Below are 22739 nucleotides of genomic sequence, written 5' to 3'. Positions count from 1 at the left end.
CTATAATCCAGAAAAAATAAAGTACCTGCACCTGACGAAACATGCCAGGCTGGTATTCATCTAGCCAGTCCACATGCCATACCAGCAGTGAACCATCCACAGGATGTATACTGAATAGCATGTCAGCATTTTTATTCCATTCAGAAAGCAGTACTTCAATTTCATGATCAATGATAGCAGGAGATAAAGGAACAAGGCTTGAATTTGGAGTCATCTTCTCATCACCCAGTTCCTTCTTTTCTTGGTTTCCTTTCTGTTCATCTGCATTTTCATCAACTTCTAGAACACACAGATAAATATATATATATATATTCTAGTCAAAAGCATAATATAGTGAGCAGTATTTTTCAGTCAATGGAGAGTCTTTCAGGCCTTTTATAAGCCACTCAGATAAGCACAAATTTAAAATAATGAAAATTTTAACCACAAATCCTCCACTAGACCTCAGTCAATGACTAACAAACCAAAACAGTTTCTATTGCACCTTAATTGGAAATACTTTTATTTTTACCCATTTTATATAAATTTTTGCAAGCACAGGCAGGACAATAGCAGTCATCTCCAAAATGTATATACATTAATTAATTGACTATATTATGTTATAGAATCAAGCTATTTAAATTAGGTTTACATTAAAATTAAAAAAGAAATAAAGTTAATTCAAAGGTTGCCCCTGCTTCCTTAAAAATGCTATAACAATATACTTTCATGGAAAGGCCTCAAGGTCAGTCTAAGTAAATTATACAGTCCTCAGCATAACAAACTTAAAAGCTTTTGACCAACCATCAACAAATTCAGAATTTCTAGACACAGATTTTTAAAAGTCACTTAGGTACTTCCAGCATAAGGGTAGGAAATGCATAGAAATGCTACTGTAATCTGTTTGAACCCTTACATGACAAGATGCCGGCCTCTTACTTCACATGAAAGAACATTATAAATTACTTTGTAAAATGGAAGCCATCTGTCTACGATAACACTTTTACCTTCTTCTGATCTGCTATCCATCTGATTAGATTCCTCAGCGTTAGTCTCAGGAGAATGATGTTCAAAACTCTTTTTAAGTTGTTGCAAAAATACTTCCATGGATAAGGTAAAATGAAGTTCTTTATTGTTTAGCCAGTGCACAACAAAAGGTCCACTTTTTTCTTCATTTTCAGCAAGACTCAGAGATGTGATAGAAGGAAGTAGAGGAATATCTACCAGAAAAAGATGTTGACATTTTTGAAAATCAAGTAGTTTGGACAGAAAATAATTTCAGAAATATGTTTTAAGCAGAAACTCTACCATGAAAAGAATACACTAAGTGTACTGCCACTTATCATTCCTTTCACCAACATGATCTACTTCCAGTATTAAATTGCCTGACTGCTACACCAACAGATGTTCCACAGGGAGGCTCTCTGGGATGCTTACATTAGATTAACAGTGCAGCCCTGCACTGTTACATCTTCGTGATGTAACACTGTCCATACAGGTTAATTTACCTTGTCTTTTGCTACTACAGCTCAGTACAAACCAAATAATTTAAGCATAATTTCTCAACATTTAGTCCACAATGGAGGTTGCACTAGTCATACGCTGTAATTAAGGCCCATGTGTGACAGGACTTATGCTAGCAAACAAAAAAAAAAAAAACTGTGACCAGATGATGCCCTCTGTAACACCATCACATAAAGCCAGGATTTCTGATACCTATAGATTCCATTATTGTTTTGCATTGCCCTATGAAGCTACTTGGTGTCCCAGAAGTCTGTGAAAAATAAAGCAGTAATCGCAAAGTAAGTGACAAAAGCAAGTATCAGACTGCTGCAGATTAACATCATCTAAACTAAGGGTGGTTAAAAAGCTGCTAGGTGATTTACTGCAATTTCCTCAAATAAGCCATACAGCATACTAAAAGCTCAACAAAACCTGCACTTAATTCCCACCTACAAGTCTCCATATGTATTCTCATCTCCTCCTGTTCCCTATTTATGCAGCATTACTTAAATTTCATGCCCTGGGGGACAAAATACTTTCTACTCCAATTCTGGTTTTGTTTTGTTGTGGTTTTTGTTTGTTTGTTTGTTTTTTTTTTTAAAAAAAAAAAGCTAGTGATGGCTTTGAATGATTTACCCTCCAATATAGCCTAGGAAAATTATAACTGATAGAATTGACACAGATAATGGACACAGATAGAAGAAAAAAACCACCACGACTACCAGCAATTTTGTTGTGGAGAGGGGACACAGCAGGAGAAGGGGGCAAGAGGAACACAGAGTATTTAAGAAATATGGTCCTTCTTCCTAAAAAGGCCAATTACTGACAGTCTCAAAAATATAATAATAAATTTGGCAAAAACAGAACTTAAAGGGAAAAATTCTTTTTACCTCTCTTTGGAAGACAAAGCTACAGTAAACATGAATAAGGTGAACAATGACGACTCTTCAAGTGAGAGCTCATAAACCAATTTGGATTAAATTAAATGAAAGAAAATACAATTAGGTTTTTAGATTAAATTTAATTTCAAAGGGCAAACTAAAAGGACTACTTAGAGAATCTGGTTAGACTGAGGTACTTAAGGACTTGACTGTGACGAAGAACAGGTATTTCTTCAAATTAAGATCTAAGATGTGAAATTTACTTTGAACACAAGTTCTGCATTAAAGAACAACCTGTTATCTTCCATCTACTGAGCTAAAGATCAAGCGATCCAAAAAACAGTATCAAGAAAGATAATATTAATAAAGTTAACATAGAAGCAATACAAGATTAAAAAGGCCAAAGTGTCACATACCTAGGATACTCTTTTACCATTCTTTTCCAAAATTATTTTTATTCCCACTCTGAGTTTGGTGTTGAGCACATTTATATTGCAAAGACTATTAAAAGCAAAGTTAAAGTTTAGTTATTATGTATAAACAAACAATGAAAGAAGTGCTTTAGGAGTAGATATAAAGAAGATCGTGAAAGCTGATGTGCTAGCTGCATGAAAAGACTAGCTGGCTCCTTGTGCAATTTAGAGATGCAGAAATGCAGAGAGGAGAACTACAAATCTCCAAGGAGAAATTTTCCTTTATGACACAGGGTAGTAACATATGTAATGACTGGAGACATTTCCTGTAGAAACAGGATAGCATTGATGGTACAGCACAGAACTGCACAAAGGTTCCTTCTGGTAGTCTGGATGTGATTCTAGACGTATCTGTTAAAAGAAGCATGAAGCAATGCTACACAAGGTGAAAACTAAACCTAATCTTACACATGAAGGTGTTTACAGCTGGCTTAGCCCAGTAATGATAATGGAAACCAATAGTTCTATGTAATCATACCAAAGGCTGTACAGCTACAAATATGAACTAACTGTGAATGCCTTTAGGCCAAAATTGGCCTTTCAAACAAGGACCAGTGCGAACAAAAAAAAAAAAAAATTTGAAAATACTAAGACAGAACTTAACTAGTTTAAGAAAAGGATTACACAATGTTTGTCCATTAAATCTAGACACAGGAAATCACATCATAGCAGAAAAACCTTAATGAAAGGCCATTCAATACCACATTTCTATTCAGTTTTTCAATGATCAGACACTGCTTCATTTTCAGCATACACAAACGATTACAAAGACAGAAATATTTAGCAACTGCAGGCGATCTTCCTTAACGCCTATCTTTAAGTGCAAAATTGCTTGAGTGCAAAAGAATATTAAAGTTTATGGAACCCAAGATGAAGGTGTGTTTTCCTTGGTTCAGAGACAGAATTACAGGATTTTCTGGCTACTTCAGACATCTAGTGTCAGGTATTCACTTTAGGAAGCTTGGAAATTTTTGATTTTTCAGCGTGTTCCCAATCTCATACAAAATTCCCAGTAAATTTGTAACTCCAGTTACAAATACTTAGACTGCAGGTCAGACCATTGTGAATCTCAGTTAAAAGATGACCAAAAAGGAAAGAAAGGATTACTGTAGAAGAAAGTTCTTTCACACATTAAATGAAACCAACACGCTAGTAAATTTGCATGATCATGTAAATACTGTACAAATACATCTGAGCCAGTTAAACTTACACAGACAACACAGATCTAAGAAATTTTAGCTCATCCTGTAGCAAAAATATACCATGCTTCTTACCTGTGGCTGGATTGATACTGGCAGCAATATGGAAGTGACAAAGTGCATTTGCATGAGGAAGGATGTTCCTGTGAACTTCGTGGGGATCTTGCTGATGTGGAGCATAACCAGTATGTGCTACAACAGCACCCGACCTCCTCCTCCCTCGTCTAAAGTGCTTCAGGTTTAACTGCATGAAGAATAAGGTGTCATTTTAATTCCTTTCAAAAAGAAAAAGCAGATTTCATCTGTAAGTGGTTTTCTAGATATTAGTGAATGAAATTTTTCAGTTTAAAAGCTACTTTAAAGCATCAGTGGAGTTTCTTAAAAAAAATTTACTGTTCAGGTTGTGTTTGCAGTAGAGATAGCAGCGCTTTCAGATTCATTTATGAAGTCCCATACAGTACCTTGACATAGCAACTGCTTCATATTTCAGTGTGCAGACAGTGTTCATACAGTTTTTATACTTAAACAGAAAATACTACTGTGTTTGATAGATGTATAACATATTTATTCAAGATTCTAAACAAACAAAGTAGCAAACTGAATAATCTCATTTCAGAGACTGAAAAACTGGATCAGTACTTTGGATCTGATTAGATCAGTACCTCTACTCCCATTATAAGGGCCCAGTGAGTTTTAAGGTCTTCCTCCCTTTATGCAATTATTTGTTTCCAACGGAAAAATAATATTCCTTTTTTAAGACTGACTATGCCAGCATTAAAAAGTCTCACTCCACATACTGCACAGTTCAAGCCCATTGTGCTGCAGATATCTATACAGGCACCAAAAGATACAAGAAGGTACACGATTTGTATTAAGGATGGTATTACACTCTTGGCATTCCTTTTCACTTGCTATCCTTTGCATCTTACCACAACATGCTCATGTAAAATAGTTTTCTCTCAATTTTTATGTAATTGTTATTTCTGATCTCTAATGTTGCCTCTTATTTTCAACAGGAACACAGAACTGTCTTCAACTTCCTTTCCCCTCCCCACTTCCAATACTTTTTCTTTGCTATGTTGTGCCTCTCAGACTGTCGTACTTTTCTTCTATGCCTCACGTGCCAAGAAAGCACCATGAGCATGCTAAGTACATCACTCCGTTACAATAAAAGCACAATACCCACATACTCTCTACGCAGATTTGTAGGAGATCATTAATGCTTCACCTTCCCCCTGCCATCCACTGGTTAGAAAACACTATCCAGTAACAATCATTTGCCTTAGAAATACAGCTCACAAGCATTCTGCTCTACTTCAAGACTACAGCAGAACTGTAACAACAGCTATCTTCCCTCCATATCACTACCCGTTTTTCAGCTGCAGAAGCCAGAGAACATCCCAAAACTTCAGAGGTAACAAGTGAGCCCCCACCATACATTTTAAGGCAATATCATTAATGGGTTTCACACTACCTATGTACAGTATGTGCTCCATACTCTTCCTAGCTGTGTTGGGTTTGTGTGTGGTGGGGTTTAGGTAGCGGGCAAGGGGGTTACACCCGTCACCTCTGTGAGAAGCTTCTCAAAGCACTACTGGCCCCAAGTCAGACCTGCCTCTAGCCAGGGCCGAACCAATTAGTGATAGAGTTCGTGCCTCTACAATAATGTATTTAAGGGGAACCAGGGATGGGGAGTGGGGTTGTGAGGAGGACGTCTGTGAGAACACCAAGGTCAATGGAAGAAAAGAGGAGGAGGAAGGCGGGAGGTGTGCCATAGCAGAGACTCCCTTGCAGCCCATGGTGAGAGATGGCAGGCTGTGCCCTGCTGACACCTATGGACGACCCCATGCCAGAACAGGTGACTGCACCCACAGCAGGCTAGGACTCTGAGGGAAGCCCTCACTGGTGTAGTTCACCACTGGGAAGATTGCAACACACGGGAGGCACTCACACTGAGGCAGCTCAGGAAGAGCTGCAGCCCGTGGAGGGACTGGTATCAGAGAAAGTTCATGGAGGACTCCCTCCCTTGAGAAGGACCCCAGGCTGGCGCAGGGGGAGAGTGCAAGGAGTGCTCCCCCTGAGGGGGGAGTGGCAGAGGCAACATATGATGAACTGACCACAACCCCTATCCCCTGCCCCCCTGGGCTGTGGCAGGGGAGGACATAGAGACACTGGGAGCAAATCTGAGCCCAGGAACAAAGGAGAGATGGGAAGGCGGTGTTTTTAAGATGTGGTTATACTTCCCACTGTCCTAGTCTGATTGTTAAGAGTTGGTGGTGGCAGTATTTGACCTAAATTGATGGTCTTTTTCTTCCCCTGATGAGTCTGTCCTTTGTCCATTACCGTAACAGGTGAGTCATCCCTCCCTGTCCCTAATCTTGACCCCGGAGCCTTTTGTTTTATATTCTCCTTCCAGCTACTCCTGGGGAAGGAGCAAGCTGCTGTGTAGTGTTTAGTTGCCCTCTGGGCTCAAACCAGGACACTAGCCCTTTGACTAAGATACTGCCAAGCACCTTGCTTCAGTCACCAGAGAAAATTAGGCAGTAGTGACATAAGAGCAGCGTGTCTCCTAATGTGAAAGCTCAGTAGGACAGCTGTCAGCTTAGCCTTCATAAGAATGATTTCATGTAAATTCAGTCTTTCATAATATGTTATGCACATTTGTGGTATTTCAGCTTATGAAACATGTTCAAGTTGCTAATTACAATCTTAGATTTATGTGTGTGTACATGTGTTCATTCCCACTGTTCAATTTCACTTCTTACCTCTAAAGCATTTTGCACTTTTTCCTTACTTGAAGTGTTTCTCTTAAAGTTATTTGTGAAGTTCACTGCTTCACTCCAATTGTTGTATCCTCCACCATATAACAGACTGTCATTGGGTAGCAAAGTCTCTGCCCAGAGACGACAAACATTATCCTTACAGCAAGTCAGGAGTACATTGCAGACAGCACCACTAATGAAAGAAAATTTAAAGTGTTAAGAAGCTGCTTACTATCACACGGCACCAAAAGAAAGCAAGTTTTCAGAATTGCACCAAGTAACTTAGATACTAAGGAAAGAAAAAGTCAACAATACATTCTTAGGAAAACAAATTTTGTATGAAAGGCTTTCATATCTATTCAAGTATCTGAATATAAAATTACCTCAAACTTCATTACACAATTATGCAACACCAAATCATGGATTTCAATATTCAGAATTAGTCATAGCTGGAATAGCTAAATTTATGCTTTTCTTTTTAAAGTCCTTCACATAAAAAGCTAATCATATTCTGGATACCTGTTCCCAATTCCACAGGTCTTACTGCTATATATCATATACAAAATTATATATCCAAAATAGAGAAATGAAGGTAATACCAGGAATACAACAGCCAATCTACAACGACAAACTTTTCTTAATCAGTATTTTTCCAAATGCAATTTGTGTTACATATCTATCCAAAAAATGAAATTAACCTAAAGTAGGCACTGAAAAGGTTTTCAGTTCATATAAGTTCACAATTCAGTTCTGGCTAAGACTCAAAAACTCTATAGATCATCTGACTGGACTGCCCAGCAACAAACTTCTTTAGGAATCTTGGAGTAGGTAAATTTTCAAAACTGATTTAAGGACTGCAGTAACGGCTTTCTGAAGAGTCTTCTACTTAAAAAGTTGGTATAAAAGACAGAATAAACTTGTTCAAACACACAAAGGTATGCAAAATTCAAATGGTTACTATTTGGAGTAATACAGCAAAAAGATATGGCAGGGCACAAAATTGCTAAAACTACTTCAGTTTGAAATTGAGATTACTGGTGAAAACTAGGAACAGGTCATTTAGGAATTGTCTGAACACACCCAAAATAAAAGACTAAATCCAAAATATCAATTCCAAACTATTCTTTTAATTCAGTTTAATTCAATTTCTAGATACTGTTTCTAACCAAAGTCTGGCAATAAATCAAAACACACAGAAAAATGTGAGTATTTGAGAAAGATGGCAAAAAGTGACAGGACTTCTGAATTGTTCTGATTCCATTAAGAGAGAAAGAGAGCAACAAGCTAGGACCAAATGCATAAATGGTCATTTAAGACAGTGCAACCCAAAAGATGCACAGAAAGGCAATTTTGCAAGAGCTGATTATATACTTAGTCCAATCTCTAAGCTAGTTTGTGGGACTCCCTTTCTATCTTTCCAGCTCCTTCCCGGGTAAGAGAATGCTTACCATCCTCTCAAGAACTTCATTGTGAAGGAATTATACAAACACACACAAACAATACACAGGGTGTGCAAACTCAATATTAACTGAAGTAAACTGTACAACTTCTGTGGCTGTTGACTGCACAGCTGGGAAGTCTGAACAGTTTGGGGTTTTTTCTGGCAATTTACAAACCTCGGATTATTAGATCTACTGACCGTGGCATGAATTTACTGGTCTTCCTCCACGAAAATGCATTTACTGATCGAGGATGAGCCAAATAAACAAATGAAAAATCAATTTCTTCTGCTTGTTTCTCTGGACTTGCACCAGGTGGTGTTATGGCTGATCGCCAACTGTCCGTACTGTACCATACTTTCACAAGACAATCATCCTGGGGAAAGAAAAAAATTACAGTAAACAAGACCACCTTGCATAAGAAAATGATGCACAAGTACTTCTAGGTGTGTCTCCTGGGTTTTTGTTTTTCTTTTAAGTAAAATACTTTTTTGATGACAGGAAGTCAGTTCAGTAAACAGAACTTCACAACCTGATCTTGAAGAAAACACAGTAGCAGAGCTTTCTTTTAATCACTCTTGCCATTACTAACTTGATTAATTTTGTTCCTTCTGGTTAGCTGCCAGCTTTTGACCACAAAAAAGCAAGCTGTATTGGTTTGAGCTGGTATTCAAATGTTAATACGACTAATTGTATTTTGACAGAAAACCCTCAAAACCTACACTCACAAATTTAAGTGTTAGAAATACAAGCAAAGGTCAAAGACATCTCAAAAATCAAGCTCAGTACTGCTCAGCCTGCTTTTCTTAGATATGCACATGCAGAAACTGAAAAAATCATGTTCCTAATGCCCTCATTCCTATGCCTTTAAGGACCAGATAAATGAATCTGGATCTAGATTCACAAGTTGTTGATCCACTATTAAATATGAATGGTACTGAAAAATACCGTATGAACCTTGATATGCTTAAATGACCCTATTGGGAGTGGGGATTTGTGTTTTATGAACAGCATCTTCTCTAATTAAACAAAGACACAGAAACAAAGATTCATTTTAATGATTCTGCAGGCAGGTAATTAATTTAGTCATTTATGGTTAAAAATCCATTATTAATTTTCCTACTTAGTAATTTTTCCTACATAGTCAGTAATTGCGCTTTGTATGAGTTTATCATATAAGGTAAGACAACAGGACATAACACATTTCAGTCAAAAACTGTGGAAGAATATTACCCCTACAGAAGCTATTTGCAGATTAATTTATTTTTCCACAACCCAATCCTATTATAACATTAGAATTCATTAAAAGTTGACTTTAAAAACAAATATCAACTCCTACAGAAAAAAAAAAAAAATATATATAGTGAAATACACATAGGCTATATTGCCAAAAATAACAAAACTTTTTTTTGGGGGGGGGGGGGGGGGGGGATGGGACATGGGGAGAGGATAAAACTTGCACTCAAACAATTTTGTACATAATAGTTATCTTAAACATGACAGGAATAACTCCCCTTTCAGACAGTAACTGGCTAAAGACATCACAGAACATATAGCAAACAATATGACATCCCAAATAAGCAGAACACGAATGGAGCAGGAGAACTTGTTGCACAGTTATTATACAGAGTGTAGGTTATCAGCAAGAAAGTCTAGTATTTCACTTCACGTGTTGGAAACTAGCCAACTGGAACATAGTTTACCTAGAAAAAAAAATCTAGATTATTTTACAAATTTGTTACATCTTTGTCTCTTCCTTAAAGATGGAAAATGCCTTAAAAGTTAGTCTCCTAAGTAAGCATAATGATATGAAATGTCAAGCTTTGGAGGAAAAAGCAAACACAACTAAGCAATTGTTTGTTACTCATCTGTTCTTGATGCAGACATCTGAATCACAAAAATATGCATCACAACTACTTTTTAAAAGCAAGACTTACTTGAAGACTGAACGATCCTCGATCCTTTGTCCTTCAAGCACGTATTAAGGGACATCAAAAAGCAACAGTAGAGTTCTACATACTACTACTAAATCAAACACCGTTCTAACCAATCTTTATGTGTACATCTAATTTTTCATTCATGTTTCTGAGACAGACTAGACCAAACAACACAACTGTCTTTCATTCTTAAAACTGAAACGTGTTCTGTCAAGTTAATACTGCTCTGGAGCACGTGACATTTACACTAGGTTTTCACTAATCTCAGCAATTGCATTGTCCCAATTAACCTTACATACTACCATTTTGTTTCCTTTTTAATAATTCTCCTATCTCTGATAGGTCCTTCAGGTAGTAGCACAAACTTGATGCCTACCTGCATCTGTTAATCTGTGTTAAAACTGTCTATACTCTTAAATAGTTTGTTTCATTTTTAAAAGCAGTATTATTTTTTTTTCCCAGAGTCTACTGTGATAATGCCCTAAATCCTCAGAGGATGGGTGTGGGCATTCTTCACTCTCCCCTCAAATAAAGACAATAGTATTGCTTGCAGAAAACAACTACTCATTTCACATCCTTTAACAAGTAAAATAAATTCAAGTATGGATTTCTCACAATTTTTCATGGGATCCTCTACATTATCTTGATTTTTTTTCCTGCTTTGACTTATTACAATATTACTCTCTTACTAACCAGAACAACAAGTTTTGTAATATAAAAGATTAGTTTGTTCCTGTTCCAGGAAGTGAAAAGATATGACTGCGCCATTTTGTTTACATTTTTTTGCTTATTTTGCCAAAGGGTTTTGTTACTTTTGCTGATAAACCACTGAATGCTGAGCACACGAAACTAATCTGTAAGATGGGCCACAAACACTGACATTAACTATGTGTGAATATACCTGTGGAAGGGAATGTGAATTCTATGTACACAAACAGGAATACAGATACATTTACACAAAAATATACTGAAAAGCTATTTTTGATTAATGGTGTTATGCTAATAGTGAAATACTGGATATAGTTCATCACTAGAAGGATATCCAGCAGTGAGCTCATTCATCTCCCCTATTACCTGAAACTCTTCTCTTTATGATGTCTTATAATTTAGTACTGACTAAAAGTATTTTTAAATAGTCAGCAGTGAATATTTGTTGGCTTTCCCCCCCACTCCCCCCAACTTCCTTTCTCACAAATTACCAAAATGTAAAGATGAATAGAGGGATTACTGAAAATATTAGGCAAAAAAAAATTTAAAATATTTTTTTCATTAACAAGGGTTTTTTTTAAAGAAAGACTGTGTTTATTTTGTTTGTTTGCTTTAATAGCTGATTTGCATTAGTACAAAATATTAATAAAAAAAAATGCTTTACCTTTCCAGCAGTAGCAAAAAACTCTCCATCTGGTGAGAATTTCATTAAACAAACTTGAGAAGCAGTTCTGTGAAATAAATTAAAAATAGAAAATAAGTAGTAAGAACCTTTTCCAGAACTCTAAACAGCTTTTACCCCTTAAACTCGTGAAAGGGATTTAATTCTTATATGCAAGTGTCCATTTTATTGTGTGAAACAACTTAAGCTTTACCACCTAGTCTTTCTGGAGTCTCTTAACCTTGTGTGCAACACCTGGCTGTGGTCACACAGGAAACAAAGAAAACCAGGACGGTGTAGCTGAGGGTGCTGCAATACCTAATTTTCCAAAATATCTTAAGAGAAAAACAGCTGCTAACAGGTTAAACTGTATGCAGATATGCTCTATTTCCACTTCACAATCATTTCAATTTCAAATTGATTTCTGCTGTCTCATAATATCTTCCAGCTTATCTAAAAGACACCTCCATTCCTCATAATACCTACAGCTGTAACTCAAGAAAACAAAAAGTCATAAAAAGAATAACGTAGTTAAGTATCTGAAAGTAGTTTTTACATTAACAGTCACACTGGTAAAAGATGCCACACCAAAATAATCTAAACCAAAGTACATGGTTCATTTTTGCTGTTTTACTTGGATTGGAAATACTGATAAAATAACTGCTTCTACAGGTTTTGAAGCACTGAGCTATTGCCTAAGTGTTGGGCTTATTAATGGCAACAAGAACATACAAGTGCAGCACAAATACAGTGTACATTTTCATCCTGAATTTATTGGACATGTATAAAAAGCTGTAGGGTCTAATTTTCGGGAAGGATTAAGTTAGCCATCAGGACAACAAAAGCATGATGTATTTAGTGTGTGCAGTAACAACAGCAAGTAGATGACAAAAGCCACACATCAAAAGAAAGTCAATTCCCACCTAGGCTTAGGCAACATTCTCCTAGTAGGGCCAATACGAAGACATTTGGGAATGCCTCCTTCAGACATTATTCTGGCAAAGCGTAGTACTGCAAAATCACTATCTTGCAAACTTCTCCTTCAGAAAAACCTCTTCTAAATCTAACTGAAGTACAAATGCCAGAAGACATAGAGGCATAAAAGGTGAATTGCAAAGCAAGTTCTGTTGACCACTTCCTGGACCTACTAATTCAAAGTACACAGCACTCAGCTCTCTCTCCTCCAGAAAAGAGTTTAAAAAAGAGGGAAACAGGTGGAGAGCTATGAAGGCTTCTGTAAGGTTTGTGATACAAATGTGAAACATACTACTGATAGGACAAAGGAAAAGCAAAATCTGTATGATCTTGACTACTGTTACCACAACTCCAGATTCTAAAACCATACCCATGGCATTATATATACGGGCTGACTCCTTCTCTTATTACGATGAGGGATGAGGGTTCAAAGGTGTCTCAATAAATTGATAAATCTTAAACTTCTTTTATTTAGAAAGTTCATCACATTCAAAAGAAAATTTTTCTGTTGTAGTTTGGATGATCTTGGGATTTTAAACACATCCTTGATAAAAATGAAAGAGTACAATGACAAAGGAACAAGTGAAGGATTAAAAAAGGATTTTTTCAGGTACATCCAGGGAACTACTCAACTAAGTGTTTCACAAAGAATAATTTCAGGCAGGTCCTTCTAGCCAGCCACTTTGGGAGACTTCTTTAAGGAGGCTGCTATTTGGTACCCTGGTCCCAAGTGAACAGTGCACCTGAAGTATTGGAAAAGTCTTCCCACAGCAGGAAGGACTGTGAATTAAATTGTCTTATAAACTGAAGTACTAAACTAAAACTCTTCTGAATGTACACCAATACACAGACAAAAAGATTAAAATAAACATGAATACAAGAGCAGCACTCAGAGATGCAGTAAGCCAAAGTGCATCCATCTTTGCATGACTTCCAAATATTGAGAATAATCAGAAAGTAAAAGGTGTATGAAAGAGGGGAGATAAGTGAGAAGGAAAGAAAGGTGCAGTACATTGGACATCGAATGAATGTATTTTAATCAGTCCTGCAAGCACAATAATTTTCAAACATGCAGTTTTCACCTTCTTGTACAAGCAACAAAGTCTGCTGGGACAGTCTCAATATCAGCCATCCCTCAGTATTTTACTAGCGCTCAGTATAACTGAAAAACTGCCTAAGAACATAAACTACCCTATAATCAATTACAACTGATCCTGCAGGAAAAAAGAAATGCCACATGTTCAAAGGAAGCATGATTCAAGTTTATCACATACCAGTAACATGTATCAAATAACAGTATACAATAGGATTTCAATGAACTACACTGAGTATTTCACCATCAGCAAGGAAAAAGGAATTACTTGTCTTTAAACAGGTTTCTTACTTGCATTGCCAGATACACCTCCATTCTCCAAGTCCAACATCTGTTCTTTCAGTCGTGTCATTGTCAGAAGGGTTTTCTGAAGGAACATTGGACCAAAGCTGAAGGCAACTGGAACCAGTCAAAAGGCGAGTGCCTAAAACAAACATTTGTAACAAATGAACTACAAAACAAGTAGCAAATTCTATAAAGAGAGAGAAAAAAGAAAACATTCTACAAAGCTGGAACTGTAGAACAAAATATGCCAGATATTATCTTAACACCTTTTCTATAGCAAAGTTACTGTAATAGCATTGTGCCTTTTATACATTCTACTACACAGATATAGACTGGGTCAAATCTTGCAAGAAGATACTCTGACGTATTATAAAACATTTTGATTTGAGTATCTACAGTTCAAATTGTGAAAATTAATCAAATTTTCAAAGTAGTTATTCTCTAAAAGAAATACCAAGAGCTACTGTAGACATCCCTCTTTCACAGCAAATACTTACCATTTAAACCGTGTTTTTAAACACTAGATACTGCTGAGATTAGGATAATCGAGTAAGACCATACAGATGCACCTAATATTTTGGCTCTCCTGTAACCAGTGATAAAAGGTAGATTTCACTCCACTTTGGTGTTTTCTATCATGTTAGGAGAAATCAAAATATCTCTTCCTTGTCCCCAGAGAAGATTGAAATTTAAATAAAAAATTAGATAAGGTATCAAATAGGTAAGTGTTTCTTTAATTCTATTCTTACCTGTGGGATCCCATGTTAGATTACATGCTATGGCTTCCAGTAAGATTTGAGCATTCTTCTGCCACTGATAATGTAATGTCTGAAATTTTAAGTATTCACAATCATTAGCATGAAAACGCTTCCTTTCCCTCCCTTCCCCTTTTATAGTAGAAGCAGTACATCTTCACTGCACTCTCCAACTTTCAAGAAGGATGTGTTTAAAATAAATTACTGCTTATCTAAAAACTGTATTCATTCTGACTTTTAAATAAAGCAGCTTCCCATTAATCTGACCATATAAATAGAATTTCCTAACTTCTTATTTTAAAAATACAGCTTGAAACAAATTTAGGATGTAAAATCATCATCAGAATCTAGAGGGTTTTTTTTTAAAAAACGAAGTCAGATTTTATTTTTGGAAAAAAGAAAAGATATAGCAAAAATGAAATACACTAAATGTACCTGGTGTTTCCTATCAGTAGTATTGTTGAATTGAAGGATTTCAATAAGGTCAAAATAACATATATGATACTTCCTCCTTTTTTATTTTTAAATATACAACAGAACAGTCAACTACTGAACTTGCATCATTCCCTCATTCCCCGAAACAAGCTGAGGATTAAATTCACAAAATATTTACCTTGTCTCTTCTTATAATAGGTTGCAAAGTTTTGATGCTTTGAATTATAAGAGACTGAAATTGTCACTGGAAATAATATTAAGAGCCAACAGGTACTTTCTTAAATCACTAAGAGAAACATTTTTAAAACAATCATCCCCCACTCCAAAAACATCAAACCAACAGATGTGAAAGTTAAAATATAACAACTAAATCTTTCAAAAGTCAAAAGTTTCGTAGAAAACAGTATAGCACCACCTGCAGATAAGGATCTACAAGAAATTTCTGAAGCTGGTATTTTTCTTATGGCTTGGTTTTGTTTTTTTTTGGTTTGGTTTTGTTCTTTGTTTGGGTTTTTTGTTGCTGTTTGGGGGTTTTTGTTGTTTTTGGGTTTTTTTTTTTTTTTTTTTTTTTTTTTAGATTCTGAACATTCTAGTAAATGGATGACAAAGGCAATTTTACAACAACCTAAATATGCTGGAAATTACTGCATAGAGGTTAACTGAGAGAATGAAATAACAGAATAGTTCTTCATTTATAAATATGTGAAATCAAATCATGAGTGGAGAGTGCTTCCTCCACTGCTTGAAGTTATGACACTAACTTCAAAGTTTCAAGGTAAATGTACTATTTACCAGTACCGAGAAACATTCAGGACACATACAACAGCTTCAATGATCAGAAAAGAGTCAGTACCTCTAAAAAGTTCGTATGAGCATAGGGATTTTACCATTATTTTAATCCACTGCTTTCCACTGGTATAAATTGTTCCATTTATATACACACATACATATATATATTATATTAAGTACCAGATATTTAATTAATATATAAAATACCACTGGTTTACAGGTACACCAGGAAATATATGACAGAGCTGGTTAGAATAAAGAAGGGAATCCGCTATGTGGCTATATAAACAATTTATTAATACAAATAGAGACCAAATCCCTGAAGAGGGAGACAGAAGCTCCTTGAGCAATTGCTGTCAAAGCTCTCATATTGTCAAACGGCCTTTAGACTCTAATGCTTCTAATTAGAAGAGTAAGCCTCTCCATGTAAGAAGCAGTTAAATAACCTGCTCTAAATCATATTATTAGCCAGATATTAAGGTTCTGGCTGCTAATTCACTAAACTACTGTCAGTGAAACTAAGCCATGTTATCAAGAAAATAAATACTCTTCTTATTCACCATTATAACACCGAAGTATAAGCATTCAGTCAGATACCCTAAAAAAAGCCAGATTTGGCAAAGAACACGCAGTTTCATAAAGTTAAAATAAGAATTGTAAAAGAGATCAGGGCATAAAGGCTACTCAGCATAGATCAAAAATGAATTCCTATTGTGACAGCTACACCATCTGGAGAACAGGGGAGTGCACATCTTTTTGGGTTGGGTTAGATGAATAAGTAATATGAAGCATTATAGTAAAACCTATTTTTAAAAAAATCTCAATATCTCTGTCCTCCTACCATTTTCAATTTCCAAGAACCATCTTACATCTCAATTTTATTCTAGCATTAAAAGAAGATATCAAAGCAATCTTCAAGTTCAAAGCAAACCAGAAAAATGAGTCAGACTTTTTAACTGAGTAAATTAATTAAGGAGTGATGAATTACTTACATTATGATGACTGCTGTTCTGCTTCAAGAGGCTAACTGGCTCAAAGATACAAATCACCTTTCCGTAAGAAGCTGCAATCTGAAGCAATTTATATTTACATGTACATAAACACACACAGGAGAAACGATATAGAGCAAACAAGAAAAAAAATGCAAATTGATTCTACTTTTAACCATCCTGGTAGATAAATCTGAAGCTCATATCCATATCTCCTTTTGTTAACAGAAAAACACCACCTAGCAAAAATCACGAAGCAAGTGTTGACAATAAGAAAAATACAATTCTTTATTTACACATTAATCCTGATAAACTACTGAGAGTACTGGTAGACATGAACATTTATTTTCTTTACAAATATCTGATCTATTATCAATATTCTTTCCACACTAAATTAGGTAAACACTCAGAGGAGTCTGCAGAGTTCACATTCTCAGAAAGAGAATTAAGATCGGTTCATGGTAACTAACTAAATGCTAACAAAATACTTCAAGAAGTTGCGGTATGGTCAGCTTTAAGTAGTGTTTCAAAGTCTTATTCCATCAGTGGTATCAGCCACCCCAAACTTGGATTAAAATGAGATTAAGAGTATTTTGTCTCAAGCTATCTAGATAAAACAAGCTTAAAAGACCTGCTAAGAAGAACCAAACAAGCCAAACGTATGCTAAAGAGCTCAGACAGAGGACTTGAGAGAGCAGTCACAAGGCAATGTTGCCTAAAACAATTTAAACACAGATTTACAAAAATGAAGGAGTTTGCATAGGTCATGCATAATGGACATCCCATATTTTGAAGTGATGCTTGATGTTAAAATGAGCCTATCTACAGTTCTGATATGCTGTAATAGTCAGTTTCCTATTTCTGTGACATTCTGGCTCAGAAGGTATTCACAGTTTTACTTTAACAACAATAAAGTCAGAGTCAGTTTATAAACTACATTTTGATTTCAGTATCAGCCACAACACCTACAAGGGGGAAAAAAAAAAAAAAAAAAAAGCACTCAACTGTCATACCTAAGTTGTTCCTATTTACAGATCCATTAATTACAGATGTACATGACCTGTACAAATGTACAGATCCATATATATCCTAAAATACATAGATCCATAGCTTCCAAGAGAAACTTTCTGCATTAAAAATACACTTAAGTAAGTTTCTACCACACTAACAACCTAAACATGAGCCTGACCCAAGGATGCCAAGAGTAATTTCATCACAGTTACAAAATGCCTGAAGAAACTTTCTCCTTGCATCTCAGACTAATATTTGGCCTCTCCAATTCTCTTGAGTTTCGTCACACTTTTATTCTGATAACTCCATTCCACACTCGAACAGGAAGAAGAATATATAAATTCGTATTGGCTAGGTTTTTCCTTTTTTCCAAGTGTGGACAGTTCTTTCATTTTTTATTGTTTAGTGGGTTTTTAAGACTAACATTAGCATGCCAAAATGCTAAACAGGTAGCGTTCAGACCAGGTGAAAGTTTCCACAGGCTTCCACAATGATACAACCACTCAAACTAGTCCCTGCTGAGCAGCGTTCCACCAAAAAGAATAATGTAAATTTGTGTATTAAAGAATCTCCTAAACCACCACAATAATCACCCAGACATCAACCAAATGTCTACTGTAGTCCCAGGTCCTGTTATTAGAAATAAGATGTGCAGAGAAGCCTTACCGAGTTGTAAGAGAGGGGTTACAGACATTTCTAATGACAGACAGTGGCAGTGAGTGCACCCTCAGCCAGTCTGTGATTTGCTAGAGGGAAGGGATGCCACCCAGAGCGACCCTGACAATCTTGAGGAGTGAGCCCAAGCAAAAAAGTCCATGAAGGACAAGCGTGAGGTCCTGCATATGGGTTACAGCAATCCCCAGTATCAACACAGACTAGGGGAATGAACGAATTGAGAGCAGCCCTGTGGAAAACAACGGACAGTTACTGGCAGACAAAAACATTAAACATGCATAAAAAGAATGATGCCAGTAGGGAAAGGGAGGTGATTCTCCACCTCTAGTGAGACCCCACCTTCCAGCTGGAGGTACTACATCCATCTCTAGTGTCCCCAGCAGCTGTAAGACATGGACCTGTCAAAGCAGGTCCAGAAGAGCCTTAAAGAGAACTTACGAGAAATATGGAGAAAGACTTTTTAGCAAGGCCTATAGCAACAGGACAAGGGGTAATGGTTTAAAACTAAACGAGTAGATTTAGATTAGTTATAAGGAAGAAATTTCTTACAATGAGGTTGGTGAGACACTGGCACCGGTTGCCCAGAGAGCCTGTAGATGCCCCATCCCTGGAAATATTCAGGGTCAGGCTAGATGGGTCTTTGAGCAACCTGATCTTGTGACAGATGTCCATTCACAGCAGGGCAGGGTGGGGATGGATAAATCATCCTTAAACTTCCCTTCCAACATAAACCATTCTATGACCCTGTAATTCTCGCACCACGATATAAGAATAAAGCATCAGTCCTTGGGGCAACAACTCTGATCACCCTCACCACTTCATCTGAAGTAGGAATTTAACTGGTAGCATCAGGTTCTCATGTTACTAAGTTTCTTGATAAGACTTACGTTTTGCCCCATATTGCACAGGAACCCTCAACGGTTTTCTCATTCATCAAAAGGTCTGTAACTTGAACTATTTTACACTATGACTCACCACCACCAAATAGCAGAAAATAAAACTATCCCATTTCCTTTGAAAAGAACCCACAGACTACCTACTAAAAAACAAACAAAAACATCTTACCACACTATAGTTTATGAAATTACAAACCCTGGATTCACACCTGAGCTTTCATACTCCAAATAATTACTCGTTCCACTTATGGGGGAAAAAAAAAAAAAAGTCCTATTTAACAAACTTACTGGTTTTACTCACCAATTTTCTGCAGGTGAACTATTAGCATGTAAACCGAGGTCAGTAAAATAGTTTGTTCCATAAAAAAAACCACTTCATGTATATTGTAACACTGCAGTCACCAGCCATGATGCAAACAACTCTGATTACGTTTCAAATGATCTGAAGCTAGGACCACCCTCTTGTACCCTGTTAGCTATTTGTACATGCCAAACATCGAATACAGTTAAAGCTTTGTCAGGTTATCATTTAAAGTTTTGGCCTTAATTGTTATGTTCACTAAAGGAAGTGGAAAGAGGCTTGTAGCTTACATTGTACAGAAGATCAAGTACTACACCCACTTACAAACAAATTGTTGATTACCAAATTGCCTACAACCAAGAATAAGAGATTGGATTCAGTGTCCTAAGCTTAAATTGTCCTGTTTATTAAATTAGTCTTTGCAAATCTATGGGAGACTTTTAGAAAAAAGTTTATATACACGTATAAGCACATGTAAATATAAACATATATATGTATGCTTTCTTGGGATGATTAAAAATTCTCATCCATTTTCTTCCCCTCATCTCATTCTGGGAGACAGAATTAAGTTTAACCTCCAGAACTAGACTAGGAAGAAAATAATATGGTGCCATGTTCCCCCCACCCTTCAAAGCCAAAGAAGAGGTCGGTCATACAGGTACTTCTAAGCCGTTGCTACTGCAAAGTAGCTTCCCAATAAACCACAATTGGGTTTAGGAGGCAAGAATGGAGAAAAAAATTCAACTCACTACTTTCATAACTGATAAATAACTCTTTTATAAACAAATTCTGTCATCCAAAGGGAGAATGATGGAGATCCTTCAAAAGGAGTAAAGGCTAGCAATTATGGACAAAATACTTGATAGCAGCTCTCCATAAAGTATAAAATTAAAAAGGAACATAATTTGTAAACTACAAATTAGAACTGGATGCTTTTTAGAAATGTTCAAAATTGCAGCACAAATAAGATGCATTACTTGCATTTTGTTTTCATATAGATTTTAAACAATAAATAATAATCTGGAGGTAAATGGAAGAGAAATCTGTCTGTCAATACTGATGAAGAAGCTGTAATTCCATCCTTGCAAAAGTGAACTGGAAATTCATTGATCAGTTCAGCCAGTAAGTAGTTTCCTAGCCATTCACTGCTTAGTATTTCAGCACTCTACAAATACATGTAGTCTAATTGCTAACAGCAAAGAGTATCAACCTGCAGAACCAAAATGACCGCATAGGTCTATTTAAAAAATTAAAAAATTCCAAAGCTTAGTAAGCTTGATAGTTTGATATATCCATGTGTGTTAATTTACATTTGAAGGACAGTTTGTCATTGAAATGCACACAGAATTGCTAGCATGCAGTCAAGATGACCTTGCAGATCTGCAGAAATAGTTTATAGGTTTAACTGTGATATGCATGTGTATTTCACCATCTGTTAATATAAAGCCACTGAACTCAAAAAAAATCCTTCTAGTTAGCAGGCAATGGAGAAACACATGCAGTCTATGGCTACGAGGTACCACAGACACAGAAAAGAACATTTCCTCATTTTCATCAATGTTTCTTCATTACCATTGCAAGAGTTCACTACTCAAACATTAAAAATAAGAAATAGAGAGTGGCTGGGGATCATCATCATATACTTCACATGTAAACATGAACTGGTTTCCATACTGAGGAAACCAAAGCTCTTATCAACTTATAAGGCTTGTTGTGATGTGCAGAAGGCTCATGTTATCACCTCACCAGGACAGGATTAAAGAAAGCAAGAAAGTAAAGAAAAAAAACCACTCTCATGTACCTACATGTACACAGACAGCATTCCTACTGAATGGGTGAATAGCTTAATCACATTGTGTTATCCCAATGGAGAGTGTTTCCTGGTTATTTACTGTGACAGAACAATTAAGACAGACCTGTAAAAAAGACTTGAAAACGCATAGTGACTAAAATACAGCATTTCTGATCCAGTTTACCAACATAAGAAAAAGAAAATCTGAGAATTCAAGAAAGCAAAACCCTGTCCAAGAGCAATTTTAAGCCTTTATAAATTGCTTGGAAGGAATGTCATTTTTCTGGATAACCTGACAGTGTTTTTTGTGGAAGCGCTCATCTGCTGCCAGCCACTAAAATGTCAAAGCATGTCAATGACATGCCCAGTAGTATGAAGCCACAGTGAATAAATTACCTTTGTTTCCACCTTACTCATCTTTTAGTCAAATTCTTGCTATCTCCTCTCTGCAGCCCTGTGCGTATCTGTATCTTCTGTACAGCCTTACAGGTCTTCTACAATCTCCTATCTATGGTTACTATTTCACATTCACTGTGCTGCTTACCACAAATAAGACATGAAGCCATTTTACTATTCATTCTCATGTATTTACCTTAACCTACAAATATCCATGCCCTTGAGAAAGTGCTTAACATGACATTGCTAGAATATTATTAGAAACACTGCTCTGCATACCTTCCCCTGTTGCATTGAACAGTCCACACACCCCACTTGAATGTTTCCATGTTTTGCTCCAGGGATTATCTGTAATCTTTCAAAGTCAGTCCCCAATACCACAATATCACATCCTGATGCATATGCCTAAAAAAGAAAAAAGAAATGAGAATTAAGTAAACCTTTAGCTACTTACAGCATATCAGTAAAGCATGAAACAGTATAGTACACATATGCTATTCATGTAGAACACCAGAGACAGAAGTACAAAGGTATTTGCACAGAGCAAATAGATGTCTACAATTTAAATCAAGCAACAGAAATGGCAAATTACTCTTCCTCCATGCTTAGAAGTGCATCACAGCACTGGCGTAACAAGCAAACTGCTTCAAGATAGAAGAGGTGACCTGGTTTCGGCTGGGACAGAGTTAGTTTTCTTCCTAGTAGCTGGTACAGTGCTGTGTTTTGGATTTAGTGTTGATAACACACCGATGTTCTAGTCCTTGCTAAGTAGCACTTCTCCTAAATCAAGGATTTTTCCGATTCC

General features: G+C 36.4%; 1 protein-coding gene across 3 annotated transcripts in view; it reads right to left on the bottom strand.

Moving 5' to 3' along the window:
- The window catches only part of DMXL1 (Dmx like 1), an 85127-nt gene that overhangs the window by 52667 nt on the left and 9721 nt on the right, over positions 1-22739 (bottom strand). For all 3 annotated transcript variants that reach the window (XM_032993278.2, XM_032993280.2, XM_032993281.2), the window contains exons 2-11: positions 22214-22339; positions 16867-16944; positions 14645-14723; positions 13902-14034; positions 11546-11612; positions 8437-8612; positions 6801-6990; positions 4111-4279; positions 987-1199; positions 26-279 (exon numbers count right to left, since the gene is read on the bottom strand). In XM_032993278.2, the coding sequence (XP_032849169.2) occupies positions 26-279; positions 987-1199; positions 4111-4279; positions 6801-6990; positions 8437-8612; positions 11546-11612; positions 13902-14034; positions 14645-14723; positions 16867-16944; positions 22214-22339 (1485 nt within the window). The remainder of the gene's footprint in view (positions 1-25; positions 280-986; positions 1200-4110; positions 4280-6800; positions 6991-8436; positions 8613-11545; positions 11613-13901; positions 14035-14644; positions 14724-16866; positions 16945-22213; positions 22340-22739) is intronic.

Source organism: Tyto alba, unplaced genomic scaffold (genome assembly GCF_018691265.1).
Source record: "Tyto alba isolate M040663 unplaced genomic scaffold, T.alba_DEE_v4.0 Super-Scaffold_13, whole genome shotgun sequence".
Classification (NCBI taxonomy): domain Eukaryota; kingdom Metazoa; phylum Chordata; class Aves; order Strigiformes; family Tytonidae; genus Tyto; species Tyto alba.
This window is presented reverse-complemented; position numbering and strand designations above follow the sequence as displayed.